Source organism: Capricornis sumatraensis, chromosome 16 (assembly GCF_032405125.1).
Source record: "Capricornis sumatraensis isolate serow.1 chromosome 16, serow.2, whole genome shotgun sequence".
Classification (NCBI taxonomy): domain Eukaryota; kingdom Metazoa; phylum Chordata; class Mammalia; order Artiodactyla; family Bovidae; genus Capricornis; species Capricornis sumatraensis.
The window spans coordinates 50,809,007-50,832,608 of NC_091084.1; the positions used below are offsets into that span (position 1 = coordinate 50,809,007).

General features: G+C 37.6%; 2 protein-coding genes and 1 pseudogene across 2 annotated transcripts; 1 reads left to right on the forward strand and 2 right to left on the reverse strand.

The window, feature by feature from the left end:
• Positions 1-1,143: 1,143 nt before the first annotated feature.
• On the reverse strand, positions 1,144-2,085 carry LOC138093066 (olfactory receptor 51G2-like). The gene has a single exon (XM_068989155.1). The coding sequence runs from the start codon at positions 2,083-2,085 to the stop codon at positions 1,144-1,146; it is 942 nt and encodes a 313-aa protein (XP_068845256.1).
• Positions 2,086-9,224: 7,139 nt separating this feature from the next.
• Positions 9,225-10,172, reverse strand: LOC138092816 (olfactory receptor 51L1). Its single transcript, XM_068988861.1, has one exon. The coding sequence runs from the start codon at positions 10,170-10,172 to the stop codon at positions 9,225-9,227; it is 948 nt and encodes a 315-aa protein (XP_068844962.1).
• A 10,432-nt stretch (positions 10,173-20,604) lies between these two features.
• Positions 20,605-21,544, forward strand: LOC138092938 (olfactory receptor 51A4-like; annotated as a pseudogene).
• Positions 21,545-23,602: the final 2,058 nt, after the last annotated feature.

The window sequence follows — 23,602 nt, forward strand, 5'->3', positions numbered from 1 at the left end:
TCCCACAATGCAGGGAGATTCTTCACCAGCTGAGCCACAAGGGAAGTCCAAGAATACTAGAGTGGGTAGCTTTTCCCTTCTCCAACAGATCTTCCTGACCCAGGAATTGAACCGGGGTCTCCTGCATCGCAGGCGTATTCTTTCCCAACTGAGCTATGAGGGAAGCCCCTATATTAGACTTGAAGTAATCTTGAAATCCAAATCCTTTTCATAAAGTAAGGACTTTACAAGTTATAACTAATAACTTCACTAGAATATTGTCTTGATGACCCTTTTAGTCTCATAAACATTTAGTGCTAATTATTAAAATCATAGTTCTATTAAGAATAGTCTAACCTGGATTTAGTGAGCATATTCTCTAGTATATCAGTATGAATATAAATCAAAATCATGCTTTTATTCTGTATAGTGAAAACATACAGGTTACTATTATTGTATTATCATACTACTATAATGCTATTGGACTTCCCAGGTGACACAGTGGTAAAAAATCCACCTGGCAATGAAAGAGATGCAGGAGATGTGGGTTTGATCCCTGGGTCAAGGAAATACCTTTGAGTAGGAAATGACAAGTGAAGGTGACAGTTGCTCAGTTGTGTCTGACTCTTTGCAACCCTGTGGACTATACAGTTCATGGAATTCTCCAGGCCAGAATACTAGAGTGGGTAACTTTTCCCTTCTCCAGGGGATCTTCCCAACCCAGGGATTGAACCCAGGTCTCCCGCATTGCAGGCAGATTCTTTACCAGCTGACCACAACGGAAGTCCAAGAATACTGGATTGCATAGCCTATCCCTTGGAGTGAGTAGCCTATCCCTTCTCTAGCAGATCTTCATGACCCAGGAATCGAACTGAGATCCCCTGCATTTCAGGCTGATTCTTTACCAACTGAGCTATCAGGGAAACCCAGTAAATGGCAATCCACTCTGGTATTCTTTCCTGGATAATATCATTGACAGAAGAGCCTGGAGAGCTACAGTCCATGGGATGGCAAACTCAGACACATTTGAGCACAAACTCACATAATAGTACTATTATCTTAAAAACAAAACATCAATTTTAATATTTAAAATAAAAAATATACATTAATATGAAATCATTAACATAGAGAGGGGAAAGAGAAAAGTATGTTTTAGAGTTTCTTTCAAACTTTCTGTTGGTTGAATTTCTTGAGGATTCTGTCACGAATCTGCTTGGTCTTGACACTATAGACAATGGGGTTCATGAGGGGTGGCACCAGCAAATAGACATTGGCCATGAACACATGGACAAATGGGGAAGCATTCTGCCCATAGCGATGGATCATAGATAGTCCAATCATTGGTGTATAGAAAGTGAGTACAGCACAGATATGAGAGATGCAGGTATTAAGAGCTTTCACTCTTTCTGTCCTGGAGGCTATACTCAAAACTGTGCCAAGGATGAGGATATAGGAAAGGAGGAGGAGGACTGAATCAAGTCCCATGGAGCAGATGACCACCACGAGGCCATAGATGCTGCTGACCCGACGGCTGGATACAGTTGTCTTGATGAGGTCTTGATGCAGGCAGAAAGGGTAGGAGAGAATATTGACAGGACGATATTGAAGCCTTTTTAAGAGGAAAGAAGCTGGAAAGACCAGAGCCAAGGCCCTTCCGGTGATTGCCAAAGCAATCCCAATGATTACATCATTGGTTAAAATGGCTGCATAACGCAGGGGTGCTCGAATTGCTACCAGGCGGTCAAAGGCCATAGCCAAAAGCACAGCTGACTCAATAATTGAGAAAACATGAATGAAGTACATCTGGATCAGACAGCCATTGAAAGAGATCTCCCGGGCATGGAACCAGAAAACGCTGAACATGGTAGGCAAGGTTGTAGTGGATAGGCCCAGATCAGTAAATGCCAGCATTGACAGGAAGTAATACATTGGTTGGTGGAGGGAAGGCTCAGTTCTGATGATAAATAGAATGGTAATGTTCCCTGCAACTGAGGTGGCATAAACCAAGAAAATAGGAAGGGAAATTAAGCCATATCTGCTTTCAAGGCCTGAGAAGCCTGTCAGGAGGAAGCAGGGGTATAGGACAGAGTCATTAAAGACAGACATTGTGCTGATGGAGGCACCTTCAGTCTAGGTGGGGAGACAAAAACACAGAACGGTTAGGGTGAAATGCACAAAGAAACAATGCTCTGATGTATTCTGCTCTTTCAGTCACTCCTATGTTCATTATGTATAATTACCACCTGTATTTCTTATTTTACAACTTATTTAATTTTCTTTATTGTGCATTTATTGAGAACATATTTTATTAAAGGAAATCTGGGTAAGCTAAAATATAGAGAAATTTATTGATCTGGAGAAACTGTTCATTCAGATTTTTCCCTAATGTCTTGCAGAATAACCCAAACGAACCTTTTGGCCAATCTAATATGAGAAATGCCTTCAGATATTTACAATCTAGTGGATAGAGAGAGTTAAAATTAAAATAAAGTGTTAGTTTAATGCAAGGCCCTTTAAAATACAGAAAGAGAAAACTGACAATGCAGAGAGGTCAGAGAAGATTTCCTAAAAGTAATTATTGAATTAAGTCTCAAATGACAAACATGAGTTAGATGGAAACAAAGGACTGTGTTGGGTGGTCTATGCTGATCAACACACATGTAAATGCAGAGAGGTGTTAGTGTAAGTGAATATAATTGAATAAAGCTATAGGTTAGGGACAGAAGTGCCCCGTGGCTCAGCAGTAAAGAATCTGCTTGCAATGCAGGAGCCTCAGGACAGGCAGATTCAATCCCTGGTCTGGGAAGATCCTCTGGAGGAGGGCATGCAAACCCATTCCAGTATTGTTACCTGTAGAATCCATGGATAGAGGAGTCTGGCAGACTACAGTCCATAGAGTCACAAAGAGTTGGACAGGACTGAAGCAACTTAGCACACAGGCATAGGGTACGTAGGCTTTTCAGACGGTTATTGGAATTAAGACTGCATATATGGACCAAAATTTCAGGAGGAATTTATGCATAAATATAAAGATCTTGAACATAATCTTAAAAGACATAAGAAAGACATTTTAACAAAAAGGGAAAAATTCAACCATATTTGTACTATATTGCTGTCATATGATCCTCAATCTACCCTGTTGCACTAATTCAATTATACTTTATAGTTTCCTCTGACACACTTAAAAAAAAAGTAAATAATTTCTTATTTCTCTATAGGGATCAAAGGAAATTTTCTCTCGGATTTCATTTTCCTTCCTTTGCAGGAACAGATTCAATTAGAATAATTGCTTTATATAGTCTTGTCATGTGGTTTATACACTATGCTAATCATAGCATATTAGGTAATACTGGTCTTTCACGTCTCCCTTTATTTCCTAGCTTTTTATATCACAGATTTCTCCTGATCTCTTTTATCATCACTTAATGATAATTGTCGTTCCTTTGAGTCTTACACACAATTATTTTCTTTGTCCTTGATACCCTTCCTCAAATCTTTGAATACCTTCAGAAATTCCATCCTGCCTACATATTCCAGGTCTTCCCTCTAAGATCACTTTCTCCTACTTTGTACAAAAGTCTCTGACTTAGGATATTCCTAATCCATCTTCCATAGAGGAGTCTGTCTGGTACAGACGTAAGCAGTCAGTTTCCAGTGGCTGCTTCTCCAGAGTCACAGAAAGTCTGAAGATAATCGTCATTCACTGGTTCTGTCACTTTGGAAGATTAAGAAAATTTTTGAGCATAAAATTAGGAATTGTATAACTTTATATGATATTTAAGAGATTTAAGAAAATATATCTGAAATTTTGGCACAGTTTCCAAGACCTAGGAGACATTTGGGACTTAAGTGAAGCAAAATAGTAATGGAAATGCTAAAGTAGCCACAGTCTTAAGCATATCAGCCCTGTGCACTAGTAACCAAAATCAGGTGTAACCTGGAGTGCCCAAGTTATCACTTAAAAGTGTTACTCCTCAGGGCTTTTCTTCAGAATCATTTTGCTTAATTCTCTTTTTGGCTTGTATTTTAAGAGCTTACGGAAAAACCTAAATGATCTTTTTGGCCAACCCAATAATATTGCTAAGTGCACATGATTTCAGCGAAGGCAATGGCACCCACTCCAGTACTCTTGCCTGGAAAATCCCATGGACGGAGGAGCCTGGTATGCTGCAGTCCATGGGGTTGCTACTAGTCGGACACGACTGAGCGACTTCACTTTCACTTTTCACTTTCATGCATTGGAGAAGGAAATGGCAACCCACTCCAGTGTTCTTGCCTGGAGAATCCCAGGGATGGGGGAGCCTGGTAGGTTGCCGTCTATGGGGTCGCACAGAGTTGGACACGACTGAAGCGACTTAGCAGCAGCAGCAGTGCATGATTTACTTGAGAGTGAGATAGAGGGGATACTTAAATTATTATTGTTGTCATTTTTAACATCATCGTTTTTAGTTAATATCAGATAGCAGTATTTTCAGAGACAAGAGATTTTAGTACATGGGTCCCTATCATATGTTCTATCTATGCCTGGACATGAATTAATAATACCATCCCAGAGCTCTTTTGAGAAGACTCTGAGGACAATTGCTTGGGACAATTGTCCCTTTCAGGGACATAGCAATCTGTACCTCTGACCTATCCCAAAACAGTGATTTAACACAAGCTATGGTCATCCTATCACTTGACTTCTCTTTATTCTTCCTAAATTCTTCAAATATATTAGATATTAATTCATTACCCATTTTTTCACCTTTGAAGACTTCTTTCAGGTGTAGACAGGTTGGCTGGATCTCCAGTCTGCCAAGCACGGGGATTTCCTATAGGTAGAGAAAGCCACTGAATATGGGCATAAGAGAATAATGAAAACACAGTGGATCTTGATGCAGATAGTTTTTCAGGGAAGCATAGGTATCCTGAGCAGGGTATTTGCAACTCCAGAGCCAAGATAGTATATTTTTGTGTTCAAGGTTCTTGGCTCTGCCCAGCTAGGTGCTTGATCAGCACCCTTTGGTGCTTTAAATACTCTAAAGGGCATGTTCCCCTTTGACTAGTCCATTCCCTCAGGACTAACTTTTTTTTTTCCTTAATGTGAACTCCAGGGAAGATAAATTATATCATTGCCATTGGAAGACTGTCTTCTGCTCTGGAAAAGGAGATGTTCGTGCCAAATTCCCAATCTGGGAGTCTAGGCTCAGCAGCAACTGAGAACAACTGGTGGGGTAGGAAACTGAGCTGTTGCTGATGGAGTGCTAGGGACTCAGAGTGAACAAGTTTGAGAGTTAAAAAAACCCCAAGGGAACCCTGTAATAGGGGTTCCCTAAAATATTGTGATATTTACCTTCAGGAGTTTTTCAAAGTTTCCATAGTAAATGTGAGAAAAATTCCCTTGTGCTCCCTGTAGGGAGAAGGGGAAAGGGACCATTTTGAAATATGCCAGAGCACTTGTTCTTTTCAAGGCCAGTCGTAGGTAAAAACTAGTTAATCAGAGGCTAAACTGCAGGGGCATTATCAGCTCCTAACTGTCCTGGGGGAGGGAATACCCAACTCCAGCCCGCACTAGCCTTCCTATTCCATGTAAGGGAGAGAATTTTTAAAAAAGAAAAGAAACACTTGTGAAGTTCTCAGTCCAGGGGCTCTGTGAACTCTTTAGACTCACTAAAAGACTGAGACCTAATCACAGGACTACAGGATGCTTTCCCTCCCCCATGCCTTACCACACATTAATAAGGGCCTATTTAAAGCTGTTCCTTTTACCTGGTACATAATGTCCAGCTATCAAGAAAAAAATACAGAGTCCTTTCTCTTCTGGAGTAATGTATGTAAGAGAGGTGTTTTTCTTTTTGTTTGTTTGTTTGATTGTTTGTTTTAGCTTTTTATTTTGCACTGGAATATAGCCAGTTAACAGTGCTGTAATAGTTTGATATGGACACAAGGGGACTCAATCAAACACACACATGTATCCATCCTTCAAACTTCCCTCCCATCGAGACCACCACATAATACTGAGCAGAGCTCCATGTGCTATATAGCAGGTTCTTGTTGATTACCCATTTTAAATATAACAGTGTGTACATGTCCATCCCAAACTCTCTATCACTTTCCCCCATCATTCCCTCCCTCTGGCTCCTGCCTTGGCAACCATAAGTTTGTTCTCTAAATCTGTGAGTTTGTTTCTGTTTCAGTTTAATGAACTTAATAAGTATATTAAGTTCATTTGTATCATGCCTTTTTAGATTACCCATATAAGGGATTTCCTTCTCTGTCTGACTTCCTTCACTCAGTATGACCCTCTCTAGGTCCATCCCCCATTTCAGGTGGTCTCCCACACTGCAAGTGGCTTCTTTACCAGCTGAGCCACCAGGAAAGCCCAAGAACACTGAAGTAGGAAGTCTATCCCTTCTCCAGTGACTCTTCCTGACCCAGGAATTGAACCAGGGTCTCCTGCATTATTGGCGGATTCTTTACCAGCTGAGCTACCAGGGAAGCTAAGCTCCATCCATGTTGCTGCAAATGGCATTATTTCATTTATTTCAATGGGTGAGTAATATATTCCATTGTATATATGTATTTATACCACATCTTCTGGGCTTCCCTGATGGCTCAGATGGTAAAGAATCCACCTGCAATGCAGGAGATCTGGGTTCAGTCCCTGGGTTGGGAAGATCCCCTGGAGGAAGGCATGGAAACCCACTCCAGTATTCTTGCCTGAAGAATCCCCATGGACAGAGAAGCCTGATGGGCTACAATCTATGGGGTCACAAAGAGCCAGACATGACTGAGCGACTAAGCACATACATACAAAATCTTCTTAATCCATTCCTCTGTTGATAGACATTTTGGTTGTTTCTACGTCTTAGCTATTGTAAGCAGTGCTGCAATGAATACTGGGGTGCATGTATCCTTTTGGATCATGTTTTTCTCTGGATATATGCCTAGGAATGGTATTTCAGCGTCAAATGGTAGCTCTATTGTTAGTTTTTCAAGGAACTTCCATACTGTTCTCTGTAGTGGCTGCATCAAGTCTTAAACTTTCCTGGAAGTTGGAGAATGTTATTAACACACACTCTTTTTTTCTTCATGCTGTCTTTTCTTCTTGGATTACCTTGTCCAGTGTTGTGCTGGTAAACACTTAATGGCTTAACCAGTCATTAAGAGTAAAATACAAAGTACTTTCTTTTATAGAGTAATGTATGTGAGATCTTTTTTTCCTTTTTTTTTAGCTTTTTAATTTGCATTGGAGTATACCCAATCAACAGTGCTGTAATAGTTTCAGGCGAACTGCAAAGGGACTGTCATTCTCTAGAATTTTGAAAAGCCCTGATGTGTAGTGTCCATCAATTTCTGTTGTGGAAATACTCCCATCATGACCAACTTCAAACTACCAATGTGACATTACAGAACGTGGAGTTGAAATGAGATATGCACAGTTAGCTTTCATAAGGCAAAACAAGCCAGCTTAAGCATACCGATGTCTTTCACACTTTGCTCAGGAGGTAGGACTGAATTTGACCCATGAGGCACTGCTGAGTGTCAACTACCACAGTACCTGATTCCTTAATCCTCAAGTAAGATTGGCCACTCTTTAATAACAATATTTCAATGACTTCTGTTAATTTTTATAAGCTTCCTACATGTATAATTCTATTAAACATTAATTTCTTAATATTTAGATCATCTATTCCACTTTTTATATATCCACAGTTTTGAAAGCAGTAATTGCTATGACATGAGTTTCATATTTCTCAGTATATATTTATTGGGAGCATGAAAAGACAGTAGTGTTTATACTAACAAATATTTTATGAACATTCATGCTGATTGGGGAATACCAGCCCCATGGTGACATGTTATTATACTAGTAATGACCCCATGATAAAAAAAATTGCAATACAGCTAAAAAGAAACTGAATATATAAGAATAATAAAATACCACTGATGAAACCATATGTATGTCATCTTAACGAAAAAAAAGTAGTAAATTATCGACAATAAGGGAACTGAGAATGACACTAATATTAGCAATCCACACAGACATGAAGAAGAGGAAAGAATACTATTAAAAAATGAGAGTGATTATCATGCACCCATCCCAATCCACTCACAGATTTAGACATGGAATTCTGAGCTATAGTACTGAACAGGAAACCTACAGGTATTTAGACATGTGCTATCAGGATTTCTTGGGCAACTCCATGTGTCTGCCGCAGCATTTGATGGCAAGTTGAAGGAGCAGATAGACTTACAGTGGGGTTGGGAGAAAGAACCCATCTTTTTCCCAGTGCCAGCAACACTGAGGCCTCCAGGAATGTGAATGTGTGGATGAAGAGGAGCTGGACATAGCAAGCATTTGCCTGCATCTCCCAAACATTATCTCCAAACATAACACAGCAAGCATGATGGGAAGTGTGGATAGGCACAAACTTAGGTCAGTTAGTGCCAACCAGTGATGAGGTGAGGACTTATTTCATAACCAATAGTGACGGTAGCAGTTCAAATTCCTCCCAGGAAGACAAGTTCCAAACTTACCCCAAAAGTCAGAAATATTTTTGTTACAATATTGTGACATTTTGGCATGAGAAGCAAAATAAAATGGAGAAAGAGAGATTGATTTCTGAATTTTAGATCATAAATATGAGAAACATATGAACTTAATGAAAGTTATTATAATCATTAATAGAAATTTAATAATATTAACAAATAGTAAACTTTTTCAAAATAATCTCTTTTACATACATTGTCTATCATATATCTCATAATTACCTTGGGGATAGAAAAGGTCATACTTACAATTTTGCTATGAAAATGTGAATTTCTTAAGGGTTAATGATTATTTGAGACCATGTATATAGGAAGGGAAAGAATTAGGAATTTAACCAGATGACCAGGCTTCAATAATGTACTTCTCATCTACTTAAAAAGCTGCCTTATGATTTTCAGTGGGAAAACCAAAGGTGGCTCCTGCTGCTGCTAAGTCGCTTCAGTTGTGTCCGACTCTGTGAGACCCTATAGACAGCAGCCCACAAGGCTTCCCCGTCCCTGGGATTCTCCAGGCAAGAACACTGGAGTGGGTTGCCATTTCCTTCTCCAATGAATGAAAGTGAAAAGTGAAGGTGAAGTCGTTCAGTTGTGTCTGACTCTTAGTGATCCCATGGCCTGCAGCCTACCAGGCTCCTCCATCCATGGGATTTTCCAGGCAAGAGTACTGGAGTGGGTTGCCATTGCCTTCTCCAACCAAAGGTTAGAGGTACTTAAAACCCCTTCCTTAGCCCAAACTTGCAGAGAATTCCTAGACGAATCTGCTTTGTCCTGACACTGTAGACAACAGGGTTAAGCACTGGGGGAAGAAGCAGGTATATGTCAGCCATAAGGATGTGGACTATGGGAGACAAATGCTTCCCAAAGCGATGGACCATTGATACCCCAATAACTGGCACAAAGAAGATGAGCACCACACAGATATGAGACACACATGTGTTGAGTGCCTTTAGCTGCTCCTCATGAGAGACAATGCCCAGCACAGCCTTCAGAATCAGGACATAAGAAAGAAGTATAAAGACAGAATCCACGCCCAGTGTGGCAATAACTACACACAGTCCATAAACACTGCTGATCCTGGCATCTGAACAGGATAACTTCAGAACATCCTGGTGCAAACAGAAGGCATGGGAGAGGGCATTGACATGGCAGTAGTGATAGTGTCTCAGCAGCAAAGGTGTGGGTAGTACAACTCCCATGCTTCTTAGCAGGCAGGCCAAACCAACCTTGCCTATTACACTGTTGGTGAGTATGGTGGTGTAGTGCAGTGGACGGCAAATAGCAACAAAGCGGTCGAAGGCCATGGCCAGCAGCACTGAGGACTCCAGGAATGTGAATGTGTGGATGAAGACGAGCTGGGCATAGCAAGCACTTGCCTGGATCTCCCGAACATCCAAACATAATACAGCAAGCATGGTGGGCAGTGTGGACAAGGACATACCTAGGTCAGTTAGTGCCAACATAGAAAGAAAGTAATACATGGGCTGGTGGAGTGAGGACTCTGTCCAAATAACAGAGAGGATGGTAACATTACCAATAAATGCTAACAAATATGCAAGACAGAATGGGATGGAGAGATGTGAATGAACATACTCCAGTCCAGGAAAACCCTTCAGAATAAATATAGGTTCCATAGTATCACTGTTATTCCAGACCACCATGGTGACTCTTGACAAACAGGAATATTTTCTGTTATCCTGCTTTATCAAAGTTATCCCTGATGAACATAAGCAGAACAATTAGTATATGATACACCTTTCCTCTAATCTCATAGAGAAAGGAAGGAGTTAACTCTTACAGTTCTTATGTAAGAAGCATTTCCCAGTAGTCAAAAGCATCAATTTCTAGAACAACAGTGTGTACCCCACAAGTCTGGTCATCTCTGACAAGAGCTTTGATGGATTTTCATTGAAGACACTAAAAAATTAAACAGCAAAAGAGCAGAGAAAGAAATATTTACTATATATTGTAGGATAAAAATAGAGAAAATTCAGAGTAAATGTCTATGGATTTTCATAAGCTTCCTGTCAGTAATGTTCTTGAATTAATCACTTATTGTTTCTAGGCTATCTTTTAATCCCTGACAGCTGATTTGGCCCTAACGGCTCACCATTAATTTAATTTCATATTTATTTAATAATGTATAATACTTTAAATTGAAAATATGTAATATTTTAATAGTAAAATAAGCACACATTATATGGAAAGAGGGAATGGAAAAGGATACATACGTATATGCATTCCCTCTTTTACCCACTCTTTTCATATATATATATATATGTATGTAAGAGGGAATATATATGTATATATACATAAAATAAGGTCACTGTAATTTTTGAAGCTCTTCCTATATGCCTTCCCACAAAATAATGTTAAAATAGATTTACTTCAAACATCTAGTACATGTCATGTGTCTTTAATTAGTAATAATTTGCAATAATCCTCTTCATTTCTATGAATCATTTCTTGCTTTTTTTTTTCTGTAAATGAGGTTTCTACATAATCACATTTTACAAAATATTCTATCAAGTGTTACTGGATAATGAAGATGTAGTCCATATGTACAATGGCATATCACTCAGCCATAAAAAAGAACAAAATAATGCAACATGGGTGGACCTAGAGACTATCATACTTGGTGAAGTAAATTAGACACAAAGACAAATATAATATCGTACTTCTTATATGTAGAATCTGAGGAAAAAAAAGGTACAAATGAACTTATTTATAAAACAGAAGTAGCGGCACAGATATAGAAAACAAACATGGTTACCATGGGATAAGTGAGGGGAAGGAATATATTGGGAGATTGGGATCAACATATATACAATACTGTATATAAAATAGGTAACTAATAAGAACCTGCTGTATAGCAGAGGGAACTTTACTCTATACCCTGTAATAATCTATATGGCAAAAGAATCTTTAAAAAAGAAAAAAAGCGTGGATATATGTATATGTGTAATTGATTCACTTCACTGCACACTTGAAATTAAACAACACTGTAACTCAACTATACTTCCATTAAACATTTTTAGAAACTAATAACTGTTTTCCTAATTTTATGATGCTTTGGCACCTACCTCTGAGAACCCATAGCAAACCCATCAATGCAGCCCAAGTCATTTACCATCAGTGGCTTTGGCTTTCAATAACAAACAAGTACTTTTTCCCTTTTGAAAATGCAATTTTAACATCTGGTTTTACTTGCCCCAAACAATCTTCACTGTGCATGCCTCTGCTAGTGCTGTGTATGCCATACCCTTGACTGACGGCATTGGGCACAGAAGCTAAGCCCTATGGGATAACCAGCCCCTTCAGTTCTCTGTTTTATTTTAGCCCTGTCTAAGCCTACTGACTGTCCTGAGAAGATTCTTTACTTGCCTCATCCTTTAGTCTAGATATTGTCAGCTTCAGACATCTTTGCTACAATGTCTCAGCTTCTCCCTCATGCTTCTTTGTAGACCCTTAGTGTCTGACAGCTTAAAAACTGAAAGTTCTCAGGCTCAGCAGTCTGTAATTCCAAAGAGGACTTTTGCCTGGCATCTATAATGAGGAACAGAAGGAAATACCAAGCAAACTTTATCTTCGTGGAATAAGAAAGATTTGTCACCTTCCCCCCTTTCTGCCAATGCAGTCATCTCTGTCCTCTTAGAGTTGGACATCTCTCTGTTCCTGTTTTCAAGCCCCAAGCAGTTTACACTGAACCTTCGCTAGCTCTGTTGTCTAAGATGAAGCAGTCAGCCACTCACCATGCTCTGCATTTACCAGTCAGAATAATTGTACAACACATGTATTTTTGTTTACCTTCAAACAACACTTTTTGCTTAATCTGCAAAATCTACTAAAATCTCTCATTGAATTTCTTTATTCTTCTTCCTTATTCAGAAATTTTGCTTTAATTTCTATTTAAATCTCAACATATCAAAAGGCTCTAGATATTAACATAGAAGTAGAAATATAGAATGCACACATACAAAGATTATATTATGGCCATATTAGAAGGAGATTTACTTTTCCCATGCCCAAAATTATGCTATGCATTTTCCTTTTATTCTTCTAACATTAATATAAATCACATTTTCTTTAATTCTCAGAGAAGTTACAAAAAGTAAGGTGAATCATTGTTCTTTTAAAATATTTTTCTCCATGCTCTACATCCTGTCAGTGCAAACTGCAGCTTTAGAAAACTTCAGTGATTGGCCGGTCCATAGATTTAATTTTGGGACAGGCAAGAATATCCCTATTTATACTCTCTTTTTCCTACCCTTTTCTCTTACTGACTCACCTACGATGTGTTTCACTTTTTCTCAGTCCCTTCATTATTGCCCTTTTTCTGTATATTTTCTCCTGAAATTCAATACATTTCGTTAAACATAATTCTTTGGGTCATTTTATTTTAATGCAATTTAATCACAGTAAGGTGAAAAATAAATAGTAGGAAGAGACTGGACCAATGACAAGATTGTTTCAAAGGGCAGAAAAGACTCATGGAATACAGTTACCTATTCCAAACAGTTTAGGGAGAACCACGGAGGATAAGAAACCATTTTATTATAGCCTCTCTAGCATCTTGCCTATAGTCTTCAATTACTTGTTCCCTGACCAACATATCTTAAAATTGTTGATAAATATTGAAGTAGGATATTAAGATATGTCATATACTTCAAAATTGTTTACCTCTAAAGACAATGACACTCCTGTTTTCATTCTTCATAAATTACACATTGTTCTTTCAATGATTTTTGGTCTCTTTAATCTTTGTATCTTAAACTGTGCCAAAATCTACCCACTATTTATTTGTAATTAAAAATTTTGAAATTTACAAGTAAGCCAATTATATCAACATGAATCCCTAACCATACAACCAGTAACTCATTTCCCAGTGTTTCAGTTCCATACTGATTTTCTCTGCCTAAACTTTCCTCCACTGCAGGTAAACTCACATTCTCTTTTGGTTGCTTTCTCTATTTTTTTTCAGCCTTGCTATTATCTTTATATTTCTTCTCATTTCTCTTTGTATTTCTGTGCTTTTATTTTTTGCTCTCTTTGCTTTATTTCTCACCCAAGAAGACTTTTCATCTCTGTCTGAAGATCAAACTTGAATGGATTCCAGAGGCTATAATTTTGATTCTCCACATACCTGAGGTGTTGAAAACCTTTGATCCTATAAATAATGAGGCTTAAATGTTTATACCATCTCTATATATATTCCTGGTTTCACCTGAGATAGAAGCTTAGGGATTGGTTTCTGAGCCAACTGGATCCCTAGAGATGAAATTAATATAAACAGCCCTTAACTGTATCAAAAGCATGTGATCCTGAAGTTTGTAAAAATGTGCCACTACATTTATCCACATACCTCTTCCAGTCCTTTAAAATCTAGTAGTTTTCACTTTTCTAAAGAGCATATGAGAATAAATTCATGATAATACTCTAACCCCCTTCTGTTATAAGGTATTTCCTGCTTTTTCACCGGACAGAGCTTTTCATTAGCTATGTGTTTCATAATCATGCATTAAGCTCTAAGAGGATTCAAGTCTCCACACTAAGCTCTGTAAAGGCAAATTCCATTCTCTGGTTCATTACAATTTCCATAGTATTTAGCATGGAGCAGTTTTCCAATCCATTCTTTTTCTTAGCTTATATCTTCTTTATCTACCTCTTTGAATTTATTTATAGATTTTAGAAACAGGATCAATTTACACAAGATATATAGGGGGACTTTTACTGAAATGTATTAAATCTATAAAACAATTTTGGAAGAATTGAAATTTGAATCCAAGAATATAAACCTCAATTAATTAAAGTTTTTATTTTTTCTCAGTGCCATTTTATAGTTTTTTGCTATATAAAAAATTTACTACAGAAAACTCAATTAAATAGAGTTGGGAGACCAGAACGGGGAGCCCTCCTGCCTTGCAATAATAGGAGAGCCCAAGAGGAAAAAGAAAAACTACTCTTCTTTTCTGACAAGGACTTAACTAATGAAAAGTCCTGGACTCTTTGTTTCCAATAGCTTTCCCATTTTCCTTTTTCTCTCTTATAAAAGCTTTTTTCTTCCCTTGCCATATGGAAACTTGCACATGGCTCACCATGGTTGAAGACCCTGAATCACAATTTTCTGCTGATCCTGAACAAACTTATTTTGGCTGGAAAAATATCTGTCAGATTATTTATTTCAGGTCAACATTAAAAAGATAATATATATCTTATATTGTGCAAGTGTGTGTGCCCAGTTGCTTCAGTCATGTCCTACTCTTTGCAGTTTTATGGACTGTAACCCGTCAGGCTCCTCTGTCCATGGGATTCTCCAGGCAAGAATACTGCAGTGGGTTGCATTCCCTCCTTCAGGGGATCTTCCTGACCCAGGGATTGAATCTGCTTCCCTTATGTCTCCTGCACTGGCAGGCAGGGTTCTGTACCATTAGCACCGCCTCTTATATTAGATTTATTATTAAGTGTTTGTACTAATTTATCCTTATGTGAAGAGCATTTAAAATTATATTTTTCTCAATCTTTGGTACTGATATATAAAAGTAAAATCAATTTATATTTTGTCTTTTTATAAAAAATTGTTTATTTTTATTTCTAATGAATCTTTTGTATAACACTTAGGCCTCATTTTGTACCAAACATACCTTCATAAGTTATGCTAGCTTTTTTATCTCTTATTTCCAAACATTGTGTCTTTTATTATATTTATTGATGTTTTGTGACAGTGTCAGACTTTTGATAACCAGTGTTGTTTGGGACTGGCCCTTGTGATTCCAATATGATTGCAAAGCACCCTCATCAAGAAGCATCAGGAAACCCTGAAAATAGGCATAGTAATAATTATCAAAATGATAACTGCAATAGTAAGAGCAGCCACTTTTACCAGTCTTTAAGTGTCACAAGTAAGTTGCATGAGTTCTTATATTTTTCCTCATTTTATAGATTAGGGAATTAAAACTCAGAGTTAAATCATTTGTCCAAAGTTGGGAAGCTTTAACTATTAGAGCATGCAGTTTTTACCTATAATACATATACATACACAAAAGAACACAAATAGATGTGCTTAACAAAACATGGATCTGACTACAGACCCTAAAGCAGCCTCCATGATATAGCTCCAGCTCTGTCTGACTATTCTGCTTCATGGAATAAGGAAGCCTTGTAAGGCATTAACCATAAATGGCTGATGCATATGCATAATGGGAATTCAGTTGACCTCTCTGTGAATTAACTCATTTCAAGACTTACCTGTGGACTTTTCAGTCTCTGGGTACTGTTTCCTGATTTATCATCCCCAGAGGCCTCAGTTCTACTAAAAAGGTAACAGCATAGGGGAACTAGAATCATACTCTCATGATCAACCCTTGTCCCTAACAACTGGGACTGAAGCAGCTTCCTCCTAAATTCATCTCTTGTTTAACCCTGATATGTAAGTACCTGAAAACTGTCATGTTCAAATTATGAATCTTATCAATGAAGGTAAGCATCATGAACTTGAAGATGTGTATCTTATTCCTAATAAGCTGTTGTGCTTTTACTGTTTAATAGCTGCTTCAGTCTCAGGATATATTCAAGACCTGAAACAGTCTGGGTAATACTACCATCATGACTACATAAATATCACTCTACTTTTAATACAAAGAACAAATAAACAGTCTCATTTAATAACTCCCATATAAATAGTGAACTTTATTCTAACTTTAAAGCCATTCTGTATGTGTTACTTAAACTACATTTTTCATATTTTTGTGAAACCAGAGAATTGGGTTGTTTAGGCCCTTCTGAAAGGAAAACATACTGGAAAATTTTCTGTGCAGTATTCTGCTTCCCTCTAAAGTCTCTTAAAAAATAATAAAATAGCTTTGCCAGATAGGTATAGTATTACCTAAAGAGTCATACTCTTTTTTTTGATAATTCAGGACAAGTAGAGGTTGATAATAATTAGTGTATCGTATGTTTTTGAAAATTTTCTTATTATTTAGTTTTCTCTTCATTAATCAGTAATCAAGTAGTTTTTCATTATATTAAGAAAACTGATATGAGCAGAGTTATTTATAGGATATGGTATAGAAGGATTTACAACTCGAGATTCAAAGTGTTTAAATTGATTTGCTAGATAACATTTCGAAGAAAATTGAAAGAGGATCAGAATCTCCATCTAGCCAAAAAGGAACAACTTTACAGTGGGGTGAGAGGCATTAGCAAGGAAGGCTGATGTTAGAGACTGAACCAGGTGAGGTTAACAGACAAACCAGACAAAAGAGGGGCCCCAGGCAGCAAAAGAACATTCTCCTCCAACAGCTCACTCAGCTTTCACATGTGACGCATCTGTCCTGGAGACAGAACTTCCAATCTCTACTTAACGGCATTACACAGACCAAACAAGCTTGCATTCTTGCACAGTATCTGTTGGAATAAAACTTTCTTTTTTCTTTGAACATTTATCTCACTCCTTTCAAATTAGTGTCATGAGCAAATTTTGGGAATTGGAAGACCAAGTCTAACAAATAGCTCTCTGCTAGTAGTTCTATGACTTGACACAACTGGATTAGCATTTAGGCAGACAAATATCACAATGGTATTAAGTCACTGTAACAAGTTTATTTTAGAGAAGGCAATGGCACCCCACTACAGTACTCTTGCCTGGAAAATCCCGTGGACGGAGGAGCCTGGAAGGCTGCAGTCCACGGGGTCGCTGAGGGTCGGACATGACTGAGCGACTTCACTTTCACTTTTCACTTTCATGCATTGGAGAAGGAAACGGCAACCCACTCGAGTGTTCTTGCCTGGAGAATCCCAGGGACGGGGGAGCATGCTGGGCTGCCGTCTATGGGGTCGCACAGAGTCAGACACAACTGAAGTGACTTAGTAGCAGTAGCAGCATAAGTTTATTCATCGCGACTATGAATGATTCTTCCAACGTCTAAAGTGAACAATATTCAAACACCTGCCAGGTTTTTTTTTTTCTTTTTAATGGATGTAATTTATTTTATCAAATCTGGGAACTCCTAAGTGTTTCTAATTGTCTTTCTCCTTGATATCTAATCCTTAAGGGTAATAAATATCACTAAAATGTTATAGACAGCCTAGAAATAGAAGTAGTTTGGATAGAGGAAAATAATTATACAAGTTGGAGGTGGAGTCCAATCCAGATAATCCAGTTCACGGAACAGCTGCAACAGCTCAGAAACAATTGAAGGTGGATTGCGATCGTTAGAATTTGAGATTGCCAAAGAGAATAATTACAGAAAACAAATAGTTAAGAAAGGGAACATGACCTTTTAAGAATTCTTCATCATGACAACAGGTTTATAGTAACACAATGATTGAAAATGTAATTAAAGATAAGAATAGTAGTACCTAGGAACTGCCTGAATATTTCAAATCTGAGGAGTATTATTAAATCCGTCATAACAAGGATTGATGATAAACTTGCAATTAGCTCTATTGTATTTTTGGACAAATTTGTACCTTAATTCATTATTTTCCAAGGAGCACACGAACAAGTAATTCTCAACAAAATTAATTTTTCCCGAACATAAGCATTAACAAATTATATTTCTAAAATTGTATCTAACTTTTGATGATGAATTTTACTCAGTGTGATGAGCTGAATCATATATATAAATTTCCACTACACACCAAAACGTATAGCAAAAATAGATATAATAAAAAAGATAAAAATACATTGTTATGCTCCTTAGGTCAGACAACAAATATAAAATACATTATAGGTAGATAGGTAGATATTTTGAGATGCAATATAAAAACATATAACTGTGTTGAAACTGAATCCACAAACCCACTTGATTCCTGCTATAGAGACACATTGGTGGTTGGCAGCTCAGCACCTATATGAGACTCAGAATGATAGTGCCTCATGTTTGACAAGGAATCAGTTCAAAGAACCAAGTTATTAACCCACATGGAGGGTGGAAATACCTGTTGTCACAACATGAGTCTGCTCCCAATAACCAGCTAGGTCTTGAGATTGTTGGGGAAAAATGGGCAACACTGCACTTAATTCTCCTTTGAAATAAGATCCCTTACCCATTATAAAAAGACATTACAATTTACAAACTTCAGGAAGTCAGAAGAGCCAACTACTACATCTAATCATGGAAAAGGAATAAAATAAATCAAGAAACAAACAAGAAAATTTCCACTCAAGATGGGATTATAAGTAGAATTGCAAAACAAAGATGAAGACTAATACTGACAAAGATATTCTACAATTTCAATAATAAGGATACCCATGAGAAAAGAAGTAAATCAAACTAGAGATGAATTTTGGAATTTGGCAAACTTACTATTCTCAAAAAAATTAAAGACCATAATAACAATACAAATAAATGAAAAATTATTGGGGGAATTGGTAGCTATAAATTGAAATTGTATTTATACAGTTATATAAATTATAATTTTATAATTTATAAAATATATTATATTTTATGAAATATAAAATATTAAATTATTAACTATATTTAATATTATTATTAATAATATTATTATCACTAAGGATTATTAAAATAACTTTTATTTTAAAAGAAAAGTAGAATAAATGAAATAAAACTCAATAGTTGTTAGAGACCAGACACAGATAAAGACAGAATTAATAAATTAGAAGGTAGTACTAAAGAATGCACCAAAAGGCAACATAAATAAAGGAAGAGTTTGAAAATATGAAACAATCTAATTATAAGTTAGCTGGAAAATGTTGAACTTTTTCAATCTAACAAGAAGTTATTACTAAATAGACAATGTTGAAAGTTATAATGGCAGAGGACATTCAAAACTGAAAAATCAGATTGAAAATATCAGCCTCCGAGTAGAAGATATTAATTGTAAATCTCTACCTATGTGCTTCATATTGCACTGCAGAACATCGATGATAAAGAGAACATTGTAAGGACTAAAAAGAGGAAGAACACTTCAGCTAAAAGGAACAAAAGACTATGTGCCAGCAAGAAATAGATGTCCATAAAGAATCGATTCAGGAATGTTTTCTGAAGGATTTCTTTACAGAGGTGTATACAGGGTAAGAGCTGCTTGGGTGGCACTAGTGGTAAAGAACCCATCTGCCAATGTAGGAGGCTTAGGAGACAGTTCGATCCTTGAGTCAGGAAGATCCCCTGGAGGAGGGCATGGCAACCCACTCCAATATTCTCGCCGGGAAACTTCCATGACAGAGGAGCCTGGCAGGCTACGGTCCATAGGGCTGCAAAAAGTCAGACACGGCTGAAGCAACTTAGCCTGCACACTCGCATAAAGGATCAAGGGGAAGAAAGATGATGAAGGAACATTCAGAACTGTGGTAGGAGGAGAATATGCAAAAATAAAATGATCAATATAGTCTGATCACAGGCTTCTATGACAACAATTTATGGTATTTTTCTATATGACTGGTGTGTGTGTTAGTTGTTTAGTCGTGTCCAACTCTTTGCAACCCCATAGACCACAGCCCACCACGCCCCTCTGTCCATGGGATTCTCCAGGCAAGAACACTGGAGTGGGTTGCCATTTCCTTCTCCAATGCATGAAAGTGAAAAGCGAAGGTGAAGTCGCTCAGTCATGTCCGACTCTTTGCGACCCCATGGACTGCAGCCTACCAGGCTCCCCCGTCCATGGGAATTCCCAGGCAAGAGTACTGGAGCGGAGTGCCATCACCTTCTCTGCCTGAACAATGGAATGTTATATTTACATAAGAAAAGCAAAAGTCTCAAATTCTTTATTTGGAAAATAGATAATTATATGTAACTATATTCATTTGTATAAGATATTGTCTGTATGACTATTTAGTTGAACCATCAGTCCTTGTGTTGAATGTATGTCTGTTATAAACTATATCTCTTGTAGGTTTCAATTTGTTTTCCTTTTCTTTCAGTTTTCATCTTTAGTTGGATATTGACATCTAACTCTATATGTATCTATTTTTATCCATTTAGGTTTATACTTGAGAACTATATGAATAGCCGTTGGATTGACAGGACCTTAAATGATTGCAATAGGCTAGAGTCAGGCATTTGAGCCAATCTGTTTTCATCGCTGCAGAAAGTGTTTCCTGGGCCTCTCATCTTGATTTCCTCATATTCTGGCATGTCCATCTTCAACACCTCTGAAACTGATATCGCTACCTTCTTCCTCATTGGAATCCCAGGACTGGAGTCTGCCAACATTTGGGTCTCCATTCCCATTTGTCTCATGTACATTGTTGCCATCATGGGGAACTGCACTATCCTCTTTTTCATAAAAATGGAGCCTTCTCTGCATGAACCCATGTATTATTTTCTATCCATGTTGGCTGTCTCTGACCTGGGACTGTCCTTCTCCTCTCTCCCTACCATGCTAAGAATTTTTGTTCAATGCTCCAAGAATTTCCCCCAATGCCTGTATTGGCCAAGAGTTTTTCATTCATGGATTTTCAGCTATGGAATCATCAGTACTTCTCCTCATGTCTTTTGATCACTTTATTGCCATCTGCAATCCTCTGAGATATGCTTCTATCCTAACCAGTACCAGAGTCTTAAAAATAGGCCTTGTCTTTTCTCTCAAAAATGTTTTGTTGATCCTTCCTTTCCCTTTCACCCTGAAACATCTAAGATACTGTAAGAAGAACCTCCTTTCCCATTCTTTCTGCCTCCATCAGGATGTCATGAAGCTGGCCTGCTCTGACAACAAGATTAATGTCATTTATGGCTTGTTTGTGGCTCTCACAGGCATCCTAGACATAACGTGTATTTTCATGTCCTACATTCTGATACTTAAAGCAGTGTTGAGCATAGCATCACAGAATGAAAGGCTCAAAATCCTCAATACATGTGTTTCCCACATCATTGCTGTGCTCATCTTCTATGTTCCCATTATCACCCTAGCTGTTATCTACCGGTTTGCCAAATACAGCTCCCCAGTTGTTAAAATCCTCATGGCTGATGTATTCCTGCTGGTACCTCCATTGATGAACCCCATTATATACTGTGTGAAGAACCAGAAGATAAGAAATTTGATTTTAGTGAAACTGTGTCAAAAATACAGCTGACAGGGGTTCTTAACCAAAATGTAAATCCAGTTAGTACAAGACATGGAGCAGCAGAGTTAATCAATCACACCATATATTAACCACTTTACAATATACAATATCTTCTCTCAATGTGTTTATTAAGGTTGAAAACTCAGCCTTCCTGGTTAAGGATTTAGGATTAGAGTTCTTATGTAAACATAAAATGTTCTAAGCTCTCTTTTCACTCAGCTTTCCTTACCAGCCTTTTGAACACAATATATACTTGCCATTTTGATCATGTTTAATGTAATATTCTATATGTGCATACAACTGTCTATTAATTAGAAGTGACAGAGGATTGATTGTTCATTTAAAATATCCCTTTTCAACACATAGTTTCTCACTTTATGATGTATACCTGTGCTCTCAGGAAATGAAATTGAGAAGGGCAATGCCAGAGCACACATGGAGCCAATAAGACAAACAAGTATGCATGTACGCAGAGTTTACAAAAATACAAGACTAATTTAGTTCATTTATTTTGTTGTACTATTTCTTCCATGAGCATTAAGATATCATTTTCTAAGTTACATAAGGCAGAAAATTTTCTGTATTCAAAAGGCAAAGCAAGAGAGTTCCAGAAAAACATCAATTTCTGCTTTATTGACTATGCTAAAGCCTTCGAATGTGTGGATCACAATAAACTGTGTAAAATTCTGAAAGACATGGGAATACCAGACCACCTGACCTGCCTCTTGAGAAACCTATATGCAGGTCAGGAAGCAACAGTTAGAACTGGACATGGAACAAGAGACTGGTTCCAAATAGGAAAAGGAGTAAGTCAAGGCTGTATATTGTCACCCTGCTTATTTAACTTATATGCCGAGTATATCACGAGAAACGCTGGGCTGGAAAAAGCACAAGCTGGAATTCAAGATTGCTGGGAGAAATATCAATAACCTCAGATATGCAGATGACACCACCCTTATGGCAGAAAGTGAAGAGAAACTAAAAAGTCTCTTGATGAAAGCGAAAGAGGAGAGTGAAAAAGTTGGCTTAAAACTCAACATCCAGAAAACGAAGATCATGGCATCTGGTTCCATCACTTCATGGCAAACAGATGGGCAAACAGTGGAAACAGTGTCAGACTTTATTGTTTTTGGCTCCAAAATCACTGCAGATGGTGATTGCAGCCATGAAATTAAAAGACGCTTACTCCTTGGAAGAAAAGTTAGGACCAACTTAGATAGCATATTCAAAAGCAGAGATATTACTTTGCTAATGAAGGTCCGTCTAGTCAAGGCTATGGTTTTTCCAGTAGTCATGTATGGATGTGATAGTTGGACTGTGAAGAAAGCTGAGCACCGAAAAATTTATGCTTTTGAACTGTGGTGTTGGAGAAGACTCTTGTGAGTCCCTTGGACTGCAAGGAGATCCAACCAGTCCATTCTGAAGGAGATCATCCCTGAGATTTCTTTGGAAGGAATGATGCTAAAGCTGAAACTCGAGTACTTTGGCCACCTCATGCGAAAAGTTGACTCATTGGAAAAGACTCTGATGCTGGGAGGGATTGGGGACAGGAGGAGAAGGGGATGACAGAGGATGAGATGTCTGTATGGCACCACCGACTCAATGGATGTGAGTTTGAGTGAACTCCAGGGATTGGTGATGGACAGGGAGGCCTGGAGTGCTGCAATGCATGGGGTCACAAAGAGTTGAACATGACTGAGCGACTGAACTGAACTGATAGCTCATTTTATATTATATAATTTGTTTTTTATCTTATGCAAGAATATAAACCTTGGGAAGGATTAATTTTCATAAAATAACAGCTCTCACAAAGAAATAAAATAACATCTATTATATCATTAACTCATTTTTAATGAAAGACCAGGCAAATGATACACTTAGTACAAAGGAGACCAAATATAAAAGATACATTTATGAAAAAAATTACATTAATTTGCAAATGAGTTGAAATATGACTACTTCCATCATATAGGACACATGACAATTGACTCTCCACCAGATAATTTATGTGAATATCTACCAACATGAATTATTTTGACTGCTATTAGTGTCTACAACTTGCAGAGT